Below are 19809 nucleotides of genomic sequence, written 5' to 3'. Positions count from 1 at the left end.
TAGGAAATGCAGCCCTCTATTTATTTGTCGATATTAAAAAAAAAGAAGAAAGAATAACAATAAAGAGTGGAATCTTGTTCAGACCCAGGCTTTTACTTTTTGATTTTTGGCCCGTATGTTGCAGTTGTAAGAAATACTACATGAAGGTTGGAAAATGCTGCCTTTTATCTGCTCAAGCTGCATCTTTTCAAACCGCACCTTGATTCAATATTATCCATTGTGACTCAAACATTATCTGCAGCTGTGTACTGGTTTATTTATTCATCTCAGAACAAGACGAGTTACACCAGCTCCTACAAAGCCTGCATAAAACCTCATCTTCTCATCAACATCTTCAGCGTGACTTCATGCTGTGGAGAGATAAAGTTCCTGTGTATGCATGAGCGCCTAAAGTTATCGTACTGAAAGATATCAACGCAATTTGTCTCCAAACATACCTAACACTGTAATCACTGACATCTGTGTCCTGACAGAATGACTGGTATTGTGTAAATATTGTGAGCAATTCATGATAAAAGTTCACTTCCAGGATCGTATTGCACAGATGGTGTGGAGGGTGTTGGGCTTGAGAACCTTAGAGTTATGTCTCTACTTTTTGAAGATGATGTGGTTCTGTTGGCTTTATCAGGTCTTGACCTTCTGTAAGTGTGAAGAAGTCGTGATGATTGTAATTTTCAGTGAATTTACAATTTCATTTAGCAGATGATTTTACGCAAAGTAACGCACATCTGAGAGCAGATACAGCATGAGGTCAGTAGGCAGAACACTTCTAAGGGTCCTCATTGGACAACTCCGCTCTGACTGGGATAGTCAATAATTAGTAACTAAGCTATCCAGCAGCCCAAAACTGAGGTCAGAAATTGATGGATTGCTTCCTCTGGATTGTGTGGGAGGTGCTGCTCCAAGTGACGAAAGTTAAGTATCTCGAGATCGTGAAGATGGACAGATGTACTGTTCCAGCATCCAGTAATGTGGATGGTGAGAGGAAACTATACAGAAAGATCTACATTCCAGCCATCGCTCAAGCCCTGGGTTAGTGACCAAAATAATGAGATAATGGACAAGGGTGATCAAAATGGGCTTCCTCCAAGGTGCGTTGGGTTCATTTTTAAGGTGTGGAACTTGGACATCTGGAGGGTTGAAGCTCAAAAGGACCCAGCTGAGGTGGTTCAGGTGGTGGTTTATCTGATTAGGATGACTCCTATCCACCTTTATTTAGATGTTTTCCATCAAGGAGGAAACTCCATGATAGACCCAGAACTTACTGAATGGATTATATATCTTATCTGACCTGGGAACCCTTTGGGATCAACCGGGATGAGCTGGAAAACCCGTCGAGAAGGACATCTGTCATTCCCTGCTTAAACTGCTGCCACCACAACCCAGCTACAATAATGGAAGAACGATAAAGGTCAAAATGCCATTGACTGTTTTTATTCATCACTCAATACCCTTTGCCTTCAAATGTCCAGTGACTTCGGAATCTATTGGCAGAAATGGAATATTGATAATTACATTTCCTTTATTATATAATCCACTAAAAACAAGTGTTGTCTCTTTGTTCACTGAGAGTCATATCTACAGAGGGAGCATGTCCTCATGTGTCCACAGTATCCCAGAAAGGACGAACTAAACACCTGCTCTAGAAAGGTCTTTTAATATTTTCCAAGTTATCAGAGGCAACAGCAGGTTCTTCTACATGCTTGAAGAGTGGGGGTGAAATGAGGGAGATGCAATCTGCAACGTCACCACTAGAGGCCACTAAATCCTAAACAAAGCTCGTTCATAACAGCATCAGTACTCCAAATGCACGTGTATAATTTGTTTAGGTACTTGGCAGTTCGGTTGTTCTGGACACAGGCCCGGGGTGGCTATGAATTGCAGAATAAATGACTTTGAAAAAATGGGAGAATTGAAACATTTTTCCTAAAATGTTTGCAATATATTGTATATCTTATCTCAGAGTTGTATTGGGGTTGGTGCACCTGGTTTTGAGTTCTGCTTTTCCATCACACTCCACAATAAAAAAAAGATTAAAATTGCTAGTTTCAACATGAAATGTACTGTAATATAAAGCATGATCCAAAAACAGAAACTTTACAAAAGCTTTATTTCATGTTAAATAAGTGAACATGAATAGTGTTACAAATATAGTACAACTACACAGCTACAGTTCATCAGCATGTTTTCTTGTTCTTTAAAAGTCCCTTAGAGTGGACAACCATGGATTAGAAATCCTTCTACCTGAATTAATGCTAAAACATGCACACTGCATTTACAAATACACCATTACAACAGTTGTGTCGATTTATCAAGGCAGCTGCCTTTTAATTTACTTCACATGATCAGTTGTGCACTTTAATAAAATACTGACAGATAAAACTGTAAAAGCAAAAATGTTTCACAGATTTGTCTTGCTGATTTAGTAAAAGCATTTAATTTACACTTAAATATAATAAAAACATTCCTGATAGTGAATTTTATGAGCTTATTCAGTTGTACAACCTAGTGCATCTAACTTTCCCTAGAATGACAGTGTATCTAACCCTTCCTAACTCTCAGAACTTCACACTGTAACAGGAAAGAGGTCATTCTTGAAACTTTAGCGTTAGTGCTTGTGCATACGTCTACAACTGGGCTTCTTTGATGACTGAAGGTGTATCCGGGCTTCCAGTGTGGGAGTCAGAAGGTTCCTATCAGTCAAAAGAAATAAGTTATTTCAACGACTTTATGGATTTAACACAGACATTGTCTTTTGTTTCTGGAGATTTTAGGTTTGATTGATTTAGTTTTAACTTTAAGAGTCTTTGAATTTACAACAGACAGTCACTTAATACATAAAACACATGTTCAGCTAAACCGCACTGTATGTTATTTAGCATAGGCAGCTTATTATATTAACATACACATTCTTTACAATAGCATTAAAAGTGAAAAGACCCAAGTTACATCCAGAACTATAAGCAAATAAGTGCAGCTGAAAATGTGCTTTTTTTTTCATCAATACAACATGCAGCAAACAGGCATTCAAAATGAATGCCACTTCAAAAGTTCTGTAAATATTTCTACTTCATGAACATAAAAATTGAAAAGAAAAATAATAATTGAGGCATGTGCAAAGGTTTGGACACATATACTACTTGTAAGCTATCACGACTTCATTGTCTCCTGCAGACTTGTTGGGCTGGTTTTTACTTGTTAAGGCAGGTCAAGAATGCTCCAGAGCTCGATAAAGCATCGGAAAATATTCTTGACCAGCTACTGACTCTGACTCTTCAACCCTCTTGGTACGCTCGACCAGCCTGAGGATCTAAAATTGATGCCTACAAAGAAGTGAAAGGCTATAAAAAGAAATCAAAGAACATCCAGTTTCCACTGCCTGAAATTTCATTAGGAAACAGCAATTCAGGGGAACAGCGGGAGTCAAAGCTAGAGCTGGAAGATCAAGGAAACCGGACAGAGAGACGACGAAAGTCCTCATATGACTACAAAGAAGTTGGAGGTGAGGTGGTATCACACCGTTCCACAACAGTGATGCTGAAATTTATTTCATGCATTTATTACTTCTAGGCAGGTCTATTGTAACTCTTTAAAATCTGGATTTCCACAAAACCCTGTGAAAAGCCACATTTGACCTAAAACGCTGCAGAGTTCTGACGGGAACTAGCAAGAGATTATATTTCTCCATCATTTTTATCGACTCCCTGGAAAATCTACAGCAGAATTCAAAACCCTTCTCCTCACAAACAAAGCCCTTAAAATCTAAGCTCCACCTTAATCTATCTGAAAGGCGTTATTCTGTCATACAAACCTATTAGAACATTTTGTTCTCAGACAGCAGGCTTACTTGTGGTTTCCAGACTTTCCAAATGTAGAATAAGAGAATGAGCCTTTAGCTATCAGGCTTCTCTCCTGTGGAACCATCCATCCATCATCTATACACCTCTTAATGCTCTTTAGGGTCACAGGGGGGCTGGATCCTATCCCAGCTGACTTACAGTGAAGGCAGGGGACACTCTGGACAGGCCACCAGTCTATCACAGGGCTACATATAGAGACAAACAATCACACTCGCATTCACACCTACAGACAATTTAAAATCACCAATTAACCTGAGCATGTTTTGGACAGTGGGAGGCAGCTGGAGTACCCGGCATGCAGAGGGAGAACATGCAAACTCCATGCTGAAAGATCCTGGGAAGGCTGGGACACAAACCGAAGATCTTCTAGCTGCAAGGCGAAACTGCTAACCACCAAACTACTGTGCAGGCCTCTGCGGAACCAGCCCTCTCCATTTATAAGACTAGGTTGACCTTTGACCTCACCCCAACCGGTCGAGGCAGATAACTGATCTCCCCTAGCCTGGTTCTGCTGGACGTTTCTGCTAAAGGGCAGCTTTTCTTCCCACTGTAAGTGCTTGCTAAAAAGGGAATCTTTGGATTAGTTGAATGGATCTTCCAAAATATTTAGTACTGAGTTTGTAGAGTGACGATGCTTTTGCACATGCCGCAATTACCGTTTATTTTGTTGTTTTGTTTAGACAATCCCAAAAGTGCATTAGCATTTAAAGAAAAAGCTCCCTTTAATGTCTGGGTTCTTCACTTCAAACTAACTAAATGCCATATGAAATTGAACCACGAATGCCCAGATTATTAAACAGATGACTCTTCTGCCCTTTTGCCCGTATTAGTCATTTATCAGAACTACTGACAGCAGTTTCATCCATGGGCTACATGTCCAACCACTTGGACACTGATTCACAAAGTGCCAAGCTTTCAAATGGCATGAAATGTTTTTTTGTCTTCAAAGTACACCAGACATTCAGTATTTTCCAGATTTCTTGCAGACTAAAACCTGTACAGAATGACTGCACTGTGAGTATGTGCCGGTAGAGCTTCACTCATAATATAGCAGAACAGGATTGAATAGGAATATTTATCAATCACACAGAGACAGGAAAAGAGATTTAGCAGATTTTTTTGCGTGAAAAATTGTAAGCATAACTATGTGATGTATTCCACTCAAAGCCAATGATATGAACAGCTTCACATTTTGAAGCAGTCAGTAAAATCAGTCTGTTTGGTTTTAATTCATAACAATCCAGTTAAAAAGGATGTGATGGTTTAATTAGCATCTCAGCTGACTTAAAATAGACTGAACAAAAAATAATTGTCTTCTCTTCTGATTTAGAGTGTGACCAGCGACTATAAAAGATCACTTTAAAATGCAGCTTTATTTAAATGACAGGAATAATAATAATACAATGAGCTGTTACTTTGTTAGTGCCACAGTAAGGCACAATTTGTTGTCTAAGAAATCAGACGGTGTGGTACGACTGACAATCTGCCACATGATGCTCTGGATCCAAGTGTTTAGCTCCCTCAGCTTTCCAAAACACATGATTTACACGAGTCTTTAAAAAAAATCAGTCTGAATGAAAGGCAATACAGGAATTATCCTTCAGAAATGCACATTTGTCTAACTATGTTAAAATTTACTGAGCGTACAAAGTTCCGAGCAGCATTTAGTAGATGCCAGAGCCAAAAAACCTGCAGGTTTTAATTATTTTGTACAATTATCAATTAATTTTGATGAGGGTTTTTTTTTTTTTGGCGTTTTTGAAGTATTGCAAGTCAACCATCAACAGATTTTTCTCTCTTTACTCAGCTTCTGATAAATACGGGCAAGTTTTGATTCATTTTGCAAAATTTTTGGTCATTTTAGCAAAGTTTCATGTTATTTACTGCTATATACTGAAGAACTCCTTATTAAAATAGTTCTTCGTGACTCTCACTGCTGTATATTTGGTGTCTTTATGGATTGTAGAACGAATGATTTTGGAAAAATGGGAGAATTGACACATCTATCCTAAAAAGGTCGCAATGTATTGTATGTCTTATCTCAGAATTGTATTGGGGTTGGTGTGCCTGGTGTTGAGCTGTGCTTTTCCACTACATTCTGGGATTCAAATGTTGAGAAAATGCATTAAAATTGCTAGTTTTGAAGCTTGGCAAGTCATCCATCAACAGATTTTTCTCTCTTTACTCTTTGTTTGAGCCATTTTAGCAAACTTTTATGTTATTCCGGAGAGATTTTGAGTCTTTCGTGTGACCCCGACCCTAAAAAATGTCATCAGCTTCACTGTGCCTTTCAGAAAGAGCAAGACAACTGTCCTAAAACCAGCATTGACAACTATAACTGTATTTCTCACATGGTTTATAACCCCACTCTCAATCCTCCCATTATTGTTTCCTAAATAGTGCACACTGGTCATAATGTCTATTCTGCTTGCGCCTTAACAACAAACACTTATTTAAAAACAATACATTCTGCATTTAGATTTTTGTTCAGTCTACATTAGTCAATGGTGGGATTGCACGTGAGGCAGCTGGAGAATATCAGAAAGAGGATCAGTGAAACAAAAGTGTATTTTCATGATTGTGTGAATAATATTGATCTTGAGAAACGAATAGAGACGGAAGAGGCAGGTGAAAGGATGCGCAGCAGCTGTGGGTGATCACAGACAGTGTGTGCTGATTTCTCAGTGCTCCTACCTTTGTGCATCTGTGTGATGAGCTAAGATTTGAGGAGATTTTTTTTTTTTTTTTGTGGAAGCAGAAAAGTGTATTTGATCAGGCTTGAGAAGGAAGAGTCTGCTGCTGGGAGATTAGCGTTGTGGCTCCGTAGTCTTGTCCCAGCTTCTGCCGCTCCGCCTAAAACAACACCTACTGATCACTTCTCATTCGGAGCTCAGAGAGGCGTGAGGCTCCAGTCTGGGATGAAGTTCAACGGGATCTGAGCTATGGGTCAAGTTTTGAAGTCCACCGCTAAATTCTGGCATGATTGGGTGAGTTGTCCCTTTTATATTAGGATTTTATGGGTGACTTAAGTTCTATAATTGTTCTTTTAAGATCAAAACAAACCCACCAAGGATGTTCTGATTGAAGAAATACACTTGTTTGGTGTCATTCCAAAACCATATAAGCAGATAAGACTGTAGTACTGATTGTCTCATATTATGCTCCAACAGAAAGTGCATTTCTTAAAATGTCAGCATATTGAGGCAAACTATTGGGGCATATTTATAGAATGAGGAATGAGTGACTAATTTTGCATTAGATGTGAGAAATTTGACGGTACCCATCATTAACTTCATCACAGAGCTTGGAGACCCACACAGAAACAGGAAGAAATGTATTCTGGCAGAATGGAACAGGGGAAAATCACAACAATCACTTACTGCTGACAGTATCCAGACCAAGTCAGTAAGGGTTGTAGACACGTCTATGTTGGTTAATGCATTTTATATTCAAGGTCTGTTTATGAATATTTTTTATATATATATACACACACACACCATAGGACAAAGGTTTGGAAGCAACTTCACAATGTCTTTCTTAAAAAGGTAAAAATAATAAAAACTAGTATGAATTCTGATTTTAGGATGTATTTACACTATTATGCACCATATTCCACAATTTACTTTAAAGTATACATTCATGTTTTCAGACAAATGCTGAATAAACGTCAACAAAAGGAAAGAAGGGCTTCATTTTAGAGTTGAGAAGATTTGCAAGAGTCACAGCTTCTGTGCAAAAGTACAAAACAAATCACAGTTTGCATTATTCACTTTAGCTGTTTGGCTTTTAAAAGTTTGGAGGCAAAAATCCCCATAAATCTCAACTGTGTCTCTATCACTACCAGAAATGTCTAGAAAGAAACAGCTGAGTAAAGAAACAAGAATACAGATACAAATACCTGATAATTATAGTAAAAATGTATTCTGATGAGTGACTCTGTATAATAATCAAGTTTATTTTGTTGCAAAGTACACCAATGAAACTATGATCTTTTTTGTTCAAATTTGAGCTCGCTTCCAAACTTTCGGCCTGTAGTGTACACATGGACATATGCAACTTTGTGCTCTATTTTACAACATGTTCACACCTGAGAAACGTTAAAAAAAAACACTCTAAAATATGCTCATATTCAACAATATTAGCAGGTAAAACTGGTGCAAACATTCAGACTGACTACAGACGACCACAAAAATAGAAACAATGGAGAGCAAAGAGCGAGATCCACATGTGACTGACCACACGTCTTCCATGCAAACTTACAACAAGCAAACGAGTATCACATGGGTCATTTTTCACAGCTGTCATTTTAATTTGTCGCCGCACGAAAAGCACAGCTGGTGCAACATTACGACGACGACACCGTTCTGTTAGAGAGTCAAACGTCGGGCATCGTTCTAGGTTTTTTTCATTTCCTGTATTTGCACCGTGTGCTTTTCATACCGTGACATGTCAAAATGTCGTCTGTGGAAAAAAGGTCTGATTTCATTTCAGACTAGCGCCACCGTTACCTTCCAGCTACACATTCATCTCCAAAGAACAAAGAAAGATCCTCGCTTTGCTTCAACACTTACGGCTTCTTTGACCCTCTGGTTTGCTTTTTGCCTCCGTAGATCTGACTTAATTAAACCTAGGGGGAAATAAAGACACAGAGAAAAGAATAGCTTGTTAATAATACAACACCAAAAGAAGAACAAAAACAATGCTGTAATGTGATAAAGAAACTTAAAAGACATTGGGAACTGCGTGTTTGAACATGATGTAATAACAGTAACTATCCAGTAGGTGGCTCCTCTGCACAGACATGATTCATTAAACCATGAGACAACTTGTTAAATATTTCCATAGACTGTGTGGTAATTCAAACACAATACAGTATGACTAACTGAGGTCATGCAGGTAGCTTGATTTCAATTTAAAAATTAACTTCTATTTCTATTTGTTTTGCAGACTTGAAAGGCACAGACACAGCTGGCAGCCTTTTAACCAAAAGAAATGGGTTTGAACCCATTACCCCCGTTGTAGCCTCTGTACACCGATCTCCAGATGTTTTATAATCGGTTTTAAGGTTCTTTTCAATTACTTGCAAGCTGCCACATTGTCATACTCCTCAGTATATCTCAGACCAACCATGTGCAACCTTGGTTTTATTTTGAAATCCTCACACAAGGATCCTCTAAGTCTAAGAAGGAGCTGCTGAAGTGACAGCCCCGAGGAACACCTGCAGAGGCCTTTTTTTTTTTTAAAGTAAAGCTTAAAAAGTCCTTTTTGCAACAATTTCCCTGATTTGATGATATTCTATTGTTCATAGGTTTTGTCACTGTTAATTTGAATTAAAAAAAAGTTGAGTACTTGCTTTATATATTATGATTTGTGTGATCTTGGCTATGTGAAGGACGTATGTAAGCACTATATACATACAGACAATATTAGCATGGAGGATATTTCACAACACATTTAAACTTCTGGAACTAATAGATATTACAGAGAGCGAACATTATGCTTGCATTCTGATGACCTTTGTGCTGAGAATGTCTATTACAAATGGCAGAAGTGGGAGGTTTTTACACAAAAACCACTCTTATTCTTCTCATAACTGGCATGGTTACCACAGCAAGGAGTCCACTCATATATCTGAATTATGAGTAAGTTTCAAAAGACAGTGAGTCAGTCAGCTGACCTTCGGGAGCAGAGGAGTGTCATTAAAGAGTCTTGGAGTGTTCTTTTAGTGAGCACGAAGTTTAGCACTTCAGTGGCTAATGCAGTTTTAAAAAGTTACACATTGTTCATAATCCTCTCAATGGGCCGTGCAAAGTGTCTTCGTACCAACCGAGGCGTGAAGTCTCACCTTTATTACCTGAAAACACACTTGGAGTGTAAGTGAGTCGCCTCTGGGTGGCATGAAAGTTTCCATTACTCAGTTAATGGTCAACAAAAGGCTTACTGCTCCTCTGTCTTAGCAGCTTTTTTCTCCCTAGAAAATGTCAGTTTAGTCCTTTTCCTAATGAAAACCATGCAAGTTTGAGTGAGGACAATGAAGAATGCAACAAAACAATACCCGTGGTCACATACACACGTGGACAAAATTGTTGGTACCCCTCAGTTAAAGAAGGAAAAACCCACAATTCTCACTGAAATCACTTGAAACTCACAAAAGTAACAATAAATAAAAATTTATTGAAAATTAAATAATCAAAATCAGCCATCACTTTTGAATTGTTGATTAACATCATTATTTAAAAAAACAAACTAATGAAATAGGGCTGGACAAAAATGATGGTACCCATAACTTAATATTTTGTTGCACAACCTTTTGAGGCAATCACTGCAATTAAACGATTTCTGGATTTGTCAGTGAGCGTTCTGCAGCTGTCAACAGGTATTTTGGCCCACTCCTCATGAGCAAACAGCTCCAGTTGTCTCAGGTTTGATGGGTGTCTTCTCCAAATGGCATGTTTCAGCTCCTTCCACATATGTTCAATGGGATTCAGATCTGGGCTCATAGAAGGCCACTTTAGAATAGTCCAACGCTTTTCTCTCAGCCATTCTTGGGTGTTTTTGGCTGTGTGTTTTGGATCGTTGTCCTGTTGGAAGACCCATGACCTGCGACTGAGACCAAGCTTTCTGACACGAGGCAGCACATTTCTCTCCAGAATGCCTTGATAGTCTTCAGATTTCATCGTACCTTGCACACTTTCAAGACACCCTGTGCCAGATGCAGCAAAGCAGCCCCAAAACATTACTGAGCCTCCTCCATGTTTCACCGTAGGGACAGTGTTCTTTTCTTCGTATGCTTGGTTTTTGAGTCTATGAACATAGAGTTGATGTGCCTTACCAAAAAGCTCCAGTTTGGTCTCATCTGTCCAAAGGACATTCTCCCAGAAGCTTTGTGGCTTGTCAACATGCATTTTTGCAAATTCCAGTCTGGCTTTTTTATGAGTTTTTTTCAGCAGTGGTGTCCTCCTTGGTCGTCTCCCATGAAGTCCACTTTGGCTCAAACAACGACGAATGGTGCGATCTGACACTGATGTACCTTGGCCTTGGAGTTCACCTTTAATTTCTTTGGAGGTTGCTCTGGGCTCTTTGGATACAATTCCAACGATCCGTCTCTTCAATTTGTCATCAATTTTCCTCTTGCGGCCACGTCCAGGGAGGTTGGCTACTGTCCCGTGGGTCTTGAACTTCTGAATAATATGAGCCACTGTTGTCACAGGAACTTCAAGCTGTTTAGAGATGGTCTTATAGCCTTTACCTTTAAGATGTTTGTCTATAATTTTTTTTCAGATGTCCTGGGACAATTCTCTCCTTCGCTTTCTGTTGTCCATGTTCAGTGTGGTACACACCTTTTCACCAAACAGCAGGGTGACTACTTGTCTCCCTTTAAATAGGCAGACTGACTGATTATGAGTTTGGAAACACCTGTGATGTCAATTAAATGACACACCTGAGTTAATCATGTCACTCTGGTCAAATAGTTTTCAATCTTTTATAGAGGTACCATCATTTTTGTCCAGGACTGTTTCATTAGTTTGTTTTTTTAAATAATTATGTTAATCAACAATTCAAAAGTGATGGCTGTTTTTGATTATTTAATTTTCAATAAATTTTTATTTATTGTTACTTTTGTGAGTTTCAAGTGATTTCAGTGAGAATTGTGGGTTTTTCCTTCTTTAACTGAGGGGTACCAACAATTTTGTCCACGTGTGTACTGTTTTTTCCCCCCTTTCAATGAAAGCAAAGACTGAGCTACTCCAAGTCTCCCTGTGAGGATGTGACCAAACCACAACACAAAAACAAATGCTCTATTTGTTTCATTACTTTTAACCTTGAAACTGTCATTCAAATTACTCAGTAATTAAGATCTGCATTCTTGGAATTAACATTTCCCTGCAGGAGCTTTAGTAAACTTGTGACAGAAACAGTCAAAGACAAAGACAGTTATTCTGCAGGCTTGAAATCAAAAGCTGGTTATGACTCAGGATGGTATATTTGAGAGAAGATCTTACCTGTCATTATTGTGCCTATTAAAAGAAAGACGCACAAAAAGATGTTCCCCGCCAGTGTGCCGAAGCGGTCGATGATCTTCCCCTGGCAGATGGTGAAAATGATGCCAAACACCTGTGGGTGCACAACATGCAGAGTTTGGACTGAAGCTGGTGTAAACAACAGATGTAAAACAAACACTGTCCAAATCTCAGCATCTAAGCCTGTTAGGTATTCATCTGGCTAGAGTGCTGCATTCAAGGGGTCTTTGCAGGCCGTTACAGTTATTCAGTCACTTATTTTCTGCAGACGCAATTACTGGAACTCTGTTGTTTCTGGCACAAACCAAAAGTCACTTTCTTGTCTCCAGCTGGTTCAGAATGCAGCAGCTTGACTTCTTGCTGGTTTTAACAGACAATATCATGCATTTTCCTCCCAGTTTGTGGTTGAATTGACTGCACAGGTGTGACGGATGGATGGATGGATGGATGGATGGATGGATGGATGGATGGATGGATGGATGGATGGATGGATGGATCAGGCGTGAACGAACCGTGACGTCACCCGTTGGTTTCAACACCGAGAAAATGAAGCCTGGATTTTGCTACTTCCTGGTCGCCATTTTGGATTTTTTGGAGCCAGTGACGTAAAAAGCGTCATCAAACAGGCTGGACTGGAGAGCAACTCGGGGCAGGACCAGTCAATGGGACTGTCAATCAAGTATAGCCATGCCCCCTGGCTCCGCCAACTTTAGCGATTTATTTAAAATTCAGTATTGATTTATTGTAAGATCGGCCACCTGATCTCTCATTTTGACCATGAAAACTAAAGGGAAAAAAATCCTGAGCTGTAGAACATCAGTCTATCAAATTTTATGTTTTCCAAAAATGAATTGGGGTCTATGGAGAAAAAGCTTTTTGGAGCCAACCCTAGCGGACGGTGTGATATTGCAAGTTTTTGACACTTCCGGGTGGGCTTCAATTTTGGAGCCAGATGCTACGTCCATCTTTATATTCAGTCTATGGGATGGATGGATGGATGGATGTAGGTAGGTACAGTTACGTAGGTAGATTTAGACAGACAGACAGACGGATAGATGGATAGATGGATAGATAGACAGATAGATAGATTTAGGTTGGTACTTTATTCATCCTTTTTGGGAAATTGAAGTTATCCAGTATCTCACACATGTTGTATTTAGGAAAAATAAGGAAACAAATGTTCAAAAGAACATGCAATAACGTGCAAATCGCACTGTCTGAAAAAATAAGGTGCAAAGCTGCGAGCATCTACAACACAATGGAGTATTAAAAAGTCTGAGAACAGTATAAAATTAGACATGTGGGAGGGGTGCTTGGGTCAGGGTTATGAGGTTTGGATTTGTCCTCAAGCTGCACAACAGAAACCCATATGAGCCAGTCTGCAGCCTTCTGTCGTCATGTGTGGCCCTCTGAACCCGGCGTTACATCTAAATGTAATCGTGCTTTTGCCACCCCTCAGCTTTGGAGTGATCTGCTTGAACAGAATCAATGACTTCTTCTAAATCACTTCTTAAAACTCATTTTTATAGACTTGCTCTAATGTAACGTTGTCTTTTTTATTGCTTATTAAGCTTTTACACTGCTTTCATTTGTTTTATTGCTCCGTTTGCCTTGTCTTGAAGCATGTTGTAAACCTTTTACAAGTGCCACATCAAATAAAATCGTACCTGCGCTGAACAGTTGAGGAGTCCGGAGGAGGTTCCCTCTGACTCTGGGTACGTCAGTTCCACTGCAAATTCAAAGCCCAGAGGCAAGTATCCAGTCATGAAGAACCTGGAAAACACACCCAAGAGCACAGAAAACTCAACCGTAAATCGTACAGAATCACAAGATAACTGAAAATTCTTTAACATTTGAAGGATTGGAGGACACTGGCTCTGCTCAGTAATATGTTTTGTCTGTGCCTCAGAATAATACATCACAAGTGGATAGATCGACACCTTTCACCTACTAAATGTGACAGTTTTTCAAGGAATTCATGACTACTGCCCTAATCTGCAGGACTTTTAAGAGGTTGTGCAGGAACAACAGGTTTTGAAAGCAGGCCAGTGACATCAAATACTTTTCTCATTCAATAGCAGGATGTTTTCTTTCCACTGAGGTGACAACAAGTGAAACTCAGTCAAAAGGTTCTGACATGGCAACAGCAGCAAAACACATCAGACTGAGTCAATACTAACTGCATTTCCAGGCACTTTTCTTCTCTTCTGCCTATGAATATGCTTTAATAACAGGAACACAGAGCAGCAGACGTAAAACTGCATCTTCTTTACACATTCAGAGGTTCTCCAGGAAGCAGACAGTTTGTAGACGATAAAAAGAGCCAGAAACTGCGTCACACGAATCTTGTACAATAACCGACGACATGCATGCGTGCATGTACGGTATAATATGTAGGTGTACCTTCCAATCTGGAGGGCCAATCTGTGCAACAGAAGCGGTGGAATGGTTTCAACATGGCCACATAAGGGTTAGAACTGGATGGAAAAACTGGTTTTGATTCCAGGAGAACAGAGAAGCAACCCCAGAGGCGACCTCATAGACCATTTACCCCGTAAAGATTGAATTTCCGATACTTATGGCTGCTGTATATCTTTTACTTTCACATAATCACTGATGTATTGTTAAGGTTGACTTATTTTCACTGGCATTTTTTTGGCTACTCTGAATACACATTGTGAACCACAGACTCACTGGAAAGCAGTAATGACAGGGATTGGATTGTCCCAGCGGTTCACTGAGATGATCCCACATAACTGTGTGCTCCATCCATACGTTTTTTTTATCCCTACAACAGGAGGATTGAATCACCTTTGCTCCATATATCCTGAATAGTTTTAAATACTAGGTCAGTGTGGGGTCGACGTACACGGCTGTAAATTATCACGGCAAAAGTCAACACTAATATTCACTTAGGGAAACTAGCAAAACAGGATTCCAGCCGTGACAGAAGTACTTACTAGTATTATTGTTGACTGAATTACTTTTCCTGTCTTTTTTCAAACAAGGCCTCTGCATATAGTTGGAGCTTCAAATTTTGGATTACTTTGCCCACTTCAGATTACGTACCTAATTTTACAGGTGATTTGGTCATAAATGTAGAGACATGTAGAAAATTACAGGGAAAAAACATAATAAAGTGTTGATTCTCCAAGTCTCTTCACTGGACAGATAAACACCGTTCTTCCAAAATATATTCCCATATTTGGCATTTTGATGCTGGTAATAAAGGCTTCTATTCGTTCAGTGTCTTCTTGAGTTGTATGAATTCAGAGCATTGTCATTCTGGAATAGTCATCAGCATAGAAATGCTTCATCAGAGGACAAAGGCGGTCCCTCAGAGCAACTTTGTACTGATTGGTTTTCTAGTTAAGAGAAAATGAACCCAAAGCAAATAAAAATGTGACAAAGCAAAAGACAAACAGAAACTGTTTGGGGTTCTGAGAGTTAATTATACATTAATAGTTTATCTTAGCAGTAGCCTAATACTTTAACTAAATAAGATAAGATACATTTTATTATCCCATTGTCATTGATGATAGCGTTGCAGTACAGCTATGCCTGTACAATTAATGGCATATCATATATATATATATATATACAGTGCCTATCATATGTATTCACCCTCTTTGATGTTTTACCCTTTTATTGCTTTCATAAATCTATCATGGTCAATAAAATTTAGCTTTTTTTAACAAAAAAATTAATGGAAAAACTCTTTAATGTCAAAGTGAAAACAGATTTCTATAAAGTAATGTTAATGAAAGAAAATTATACAAATGAAAATAATTGTTTGCATAATTATTCACCCCCTTCAAGTCAGTATTTAGTAGATGCACCTTTGGCTGCAATCACAGCAGTGAGTCTGTGTGGATGGGTCTCAGTCAGTCTTGCACATCTGCCCACTGCAATTTTGCTCCATTCTTCTTTGCAAAACTGCTCAAGCTCTGTGGAGACGACACAGGGGGTATCGGGCATGAACAGCCCTTTTCAAGTCCAGCCACAAATTCTCTATAGGATTGAGGTCTGGGCTTTGACTCGGCCACTCCAGAACATTTACCTGGTTCTTTTTAAACCATTCCTGTGGAGCTTTTGCGGTATGTTTTGGATCATTGTCTTGCTGGAAAATAAATCTTCTCCCAAGACGTAGTTCTCTTGCAGACTGAAAAAGATTGTCCCCCAGGATTTCAGTGTATTTTGCAGCATTCATTCTGCCCTCTATCTTTACAAGCCTTCAAGGTCCAGTTGCTGAGAAACATCCCCACAGCATGATGCTGCCAGCACCAGACAAAGCTTTGACCGGTGAAGAACCCGGGCAGCAGTTGCTACATACACAGCCTCTCCCATCTCAGCAGCTGAAGCTTGTAATTCCTTCAGAGTAGTTGTAGGGGTCATGGTGGTTTCTCTCACTAGTCTCCTACTTGCACGGTCACTCAGTTTACGAGGGCGGCCTGATCTAGGCAGATTCACACAAGTGCCATATTCCTTCCATTTCTCGATAATTGATTTCACTGAACTCCGGGGGATGTTCAGTGCCTTGGAAATTTTTTTGTAACCACCCCCTGATTGTACTTCTCAATAACCCTTTCCCTGAGTTGCTTAGAGTGTTCTTCTGTCTTCATGGTGTAATGGTAGCCAAGAATACTGATCAACCACTCTCTGGACCCTTCAGACAGGTGTTTTACAACCCAGTCACTTGAAACACACCCACACCACTCAGGTGATCTTCATTTCACTAATTGTGAGACTATTGGCAACAATCTGATGGACCTCTATTGAATTAGACCATTCAATTAAAATGAAATTAAAATTAAAATGAATAATTATGCAAACAATTATTTTTATTTATATCATTTTCTTTCATTAATATTACTTTATAGAAATCTGTTTTCACTTTGACATTAAAGAGTTTTTTCCAATATTTTTTTTGTTAAAAAAGCTAAATTTTATTGACCATGATTGATTTATGAAAGCAATGAAAGGGTAAAACATCAAAGGGGGTGAATACTTATGATAGGCACTGTATATATTTTAAAAAAAACAATAAAATATGATAAAAAAAACTATTCTAAATACGCTATCATGCATAGCATACAATAAAGAAATACTACAGAAATGTTTAATGCCCTGCCATATATGCACAACCGTTTAAAAGTTTGGGGTCATTCTGACAATTTCATGTTTTCCATGAAAACTCACACTTTTATCCATGTGCTACCATAACTGCACAAGGGTTTTCTAATCATCAATGAGCCTTTCAACACCATTAGCTAACACAATGTAGCATTAGAACACAGGAGTGATGGTTGCTGGAAATGTTCCTCTGTACCCCTATGGAGATATTCCATTAAAAATCAGCTGTTTCCAGCTAGAATAGTCATTTACCACATTAACAATGTCTAGACTGGATTTCGGATCAATTTAATGTTATCTTCATTGAAAAAAATAATGCTTTTCTTTCAAAACTAAGGACATTTCTAAGTGACCACAAATTCTTGAACTCTCTCCACTCATTCATTTAATTCTTGTCTTTATTGCCCTGTACATTTTTATATGTATGCGTTTTGATTGAATACTGAACTCTGAATTTAGCATCAAACAAATGAGCGCATAAACATAAACTGAATAAAAGAAAACATACCCAAGAGCTCCTGCCGTGATAAAGACCACCCAGAGGTGCCCCAGACTCAGTGTGGCCGCATAGATGATCATCCCCACCAGAGACATTAAGTAGACGGCGAGGGTCGTCTGCCTGGAAACACAAATGGGAAATATGCAGCGTTAAAACCGTCATCATGACAAACTGATGCATCTTCAGATTGTGTGGATAAACTCTTAAGTTGGTCCTGTAGGAGATCCCAGCAGCTTTTTAAATGACTTATAAATGTACCAACATTAAAAACAGCCTTACACAGCCTTGAAATGTAGAATTTTTGCCCACTAGTAGTCTTATGGAGTTGTACGTGTGGAGCTTAAGTTTGTTTTTATGCACATACACAAGCATATTAACAGATTGATTCATTTTCCTGCCAAGTTTCTCACAAATGTTTGTCTCTGCATATGTTTAATGAGGGAGAGCATGCATCCAACACATTTATTTCACTTCAAGGACAAACAAAATCCTCCTCAGAGCACCATAAAAAGTCACTGTGTAATTAGCAGTATTTACCAGAATGTTATCAGATGAGATGGTCTACTGAGATTTCTACACACAACCATCTCTAGGGTTTACAGAGAATGGTCCCAAAAAGAGAAAATATTCAGTGAGCAACAGTTGTGTGGACCAAAATGCCTTGTTGATGTGAGAGGTCAGAGGATAATGGGCAGACTGGTTGGAGATGATAGAAAGACAACAGGAACTCAAATAAGCACTGGTTACAACCAAGGAATGCAGAATACCATCTCTGAACACACAACACGTCCAACCTTGAAGAAGATGGACTACAGCAGCAGAAGAACACACCGAGTGTCACTGCTGTCAGCTAAGAACAGGAAACTGAGGATACAACTGGAACAGAATCACCAAAATTGGACAACAGAAGACTGGAAAATGTTGCCTGGTCTGATGAGTCTCCATTTCAGCTGCAGCATTCAGATGATCAGAATTTGGTGTAAACAACATGAAAGCAGCTGCTGGTGGTGTAATGGTGTGGGGGATATTTTCTCGGCACACTTTGGGCCCCTTAATACCAACTGATCATGGTTTAAACACCACAGACTACCTGAGTGTTGCTGCTAACCATGTCCATCCCTTTATGACCACAGTGGACCATCTTCTGATGGATACTTCCAGCAGGATAATGCTCCATGTCACAAAGCTCACATCATCTCAAACTGGTTTCTTGAACATGACAGTGAGTTCTCTGTTCTCCAATGTCCTCCACAATCACCAGCTCTCAATCCAATAGAACCTTTGGAATGTGGAGGAACAGGAGATTGGCATCATGGATGTTCAGCTGACAAATCTGCAGCAACTGTGTGATGCTATCATGTCAATACAGATCAAAATCTGTGAGGAATGTTTCCAACACCTTGTTGAAAGTATGACACCAAGAATTAAGGCAGTTCTGAAGACAAAAGGAGATCCAACCTTTTACTAGCAAGGTGTACCTAAAAGGTGAGCACTGTGTGAACAATAGGCAGAATTACTACGGGACTGGTAAAAAAATATAAAGAGGGTGATGAAATTTTCCACAATGGAAGACAAAGCCAGGCTAGACTGAACTGGTATTTGCATGTAGGCCACAACTACCCGCACTTCCCCATTTCTAAAACTCCACAACAGCAGGGGGTTGATTGGATGGACACAGCTGTTACTTCACAGCTTGAGAGCCCATGAGGCTGGAGCAAAAAGGCTGCTGAGGTCGCTGTTTTAGCAGCAAGCTGCACCTGAATAAACAGACAGGGAGACCCCACGAGCCAACACATAAACAGTACACCAGACCTGCAGCAAGTTGAGAAGAGAAAGGACAATAAACAGAAAAGAGCAGTGCTTGTGTAGCCATCTTTTCTTTGCTTCACATACTAACTGTATCTCTCTCTGTGCATCTCTTTCATTCCTGAAACCCAACTGATCTTCTTGGAGACAAACTGCTGATCCAATACTTTTCCCTGTTGGACGTTTTCCTTACTTGTACGTTTTCGTTCTGTCCAACCAAATACCACAGAGCAGCGAGCCGACCATCCCCGCAATGACAATGGTGAGGCCGATCCTTCCAGCATTCACCTCTTCTCCCTGAAAAGCCAAAGAAAACAGGACAGGAGTGACTGAACTGATGACACATCCATTTAATGGGCTGTAAAATTAGCTCAAGCAGGTATTATTCCAACACTCTTCCAAACCCCAAAATCTATGGGTTTGAAAATCATGCTTTCTTTTTCAGAAAACAAAGATAATTGCCTGAAGTTAAATTTTCTAAATGTCTTTG

General features: G+C 39.3%; 1 protein-coding gene across 3 annotated transcripts in view; it reads right to left on the bottom strand.

Annotated features, from left to right (window-relative positions):
• Positions 1-2091: 2091 nt before the first annotated feature.
• Positions 2092-19809, bottom strand: part of flvcr2b (FLVCR heme transporter 2b) — a 38195-nt gene continuing 20477 nt past the window's right edge. For 2 of the 3 annotated variants that reach the window (XM_022195895.2, XM_051960621.1), the window contains exons 5-11: positions 19513-19616; positions 17523-17633; positions 13549-13654; positions 11864-11975; positions 8432-8487; positions 6555-6713; positions 2092-2693 (exon numbers count right to left, since the gene is read on the bottom strand). In XM_022195895.2, coding sequence (XP_022051587.2) covers positions 6633-6713; positions 8432-8487; positions 11864-11975; positions 13549-13654; positions 17523-17633; positions 19513-19616 — 570 coding nt within the window. In that variant the 3' untranslated portion in view covers positions 2092-2693; positions 6555-6632. The remainder of the gene's footprint in view (positions 2694-6554; positions 6714-8431; positions 8488-11863; positions 11976-13548; positions 13655-17522; positions 17634-19512; positions 19617-19809) is intronic. The other variant, XM_022195894.2, reaches the window with a different exon arrangement.

The sequence above is a fragment of the Acanthochromis polyacanthus genome, chromosome 16 (genome assembly GCF_021347895.1).
Source record: "Acanthochromis polyacanthus isolate Apoly-LR-REF ecotype Palm Island chromosome 16, KAUST_Apoly_ChrSc, whole genome shotgun sequence".
Classification (NCBI taxonomy): domain Eukaryota; kingdom Metazoa; phylum Chordata; class Actinopteri; family Pomacentridae; genus Acanthochromis; species Acanthochromis polyacanthus.
The sequence above is the reverse complement of the archived record's forward strand: the minus strand, read 5'-3'. Positions and strand labels throughout refer to the sequence as shown.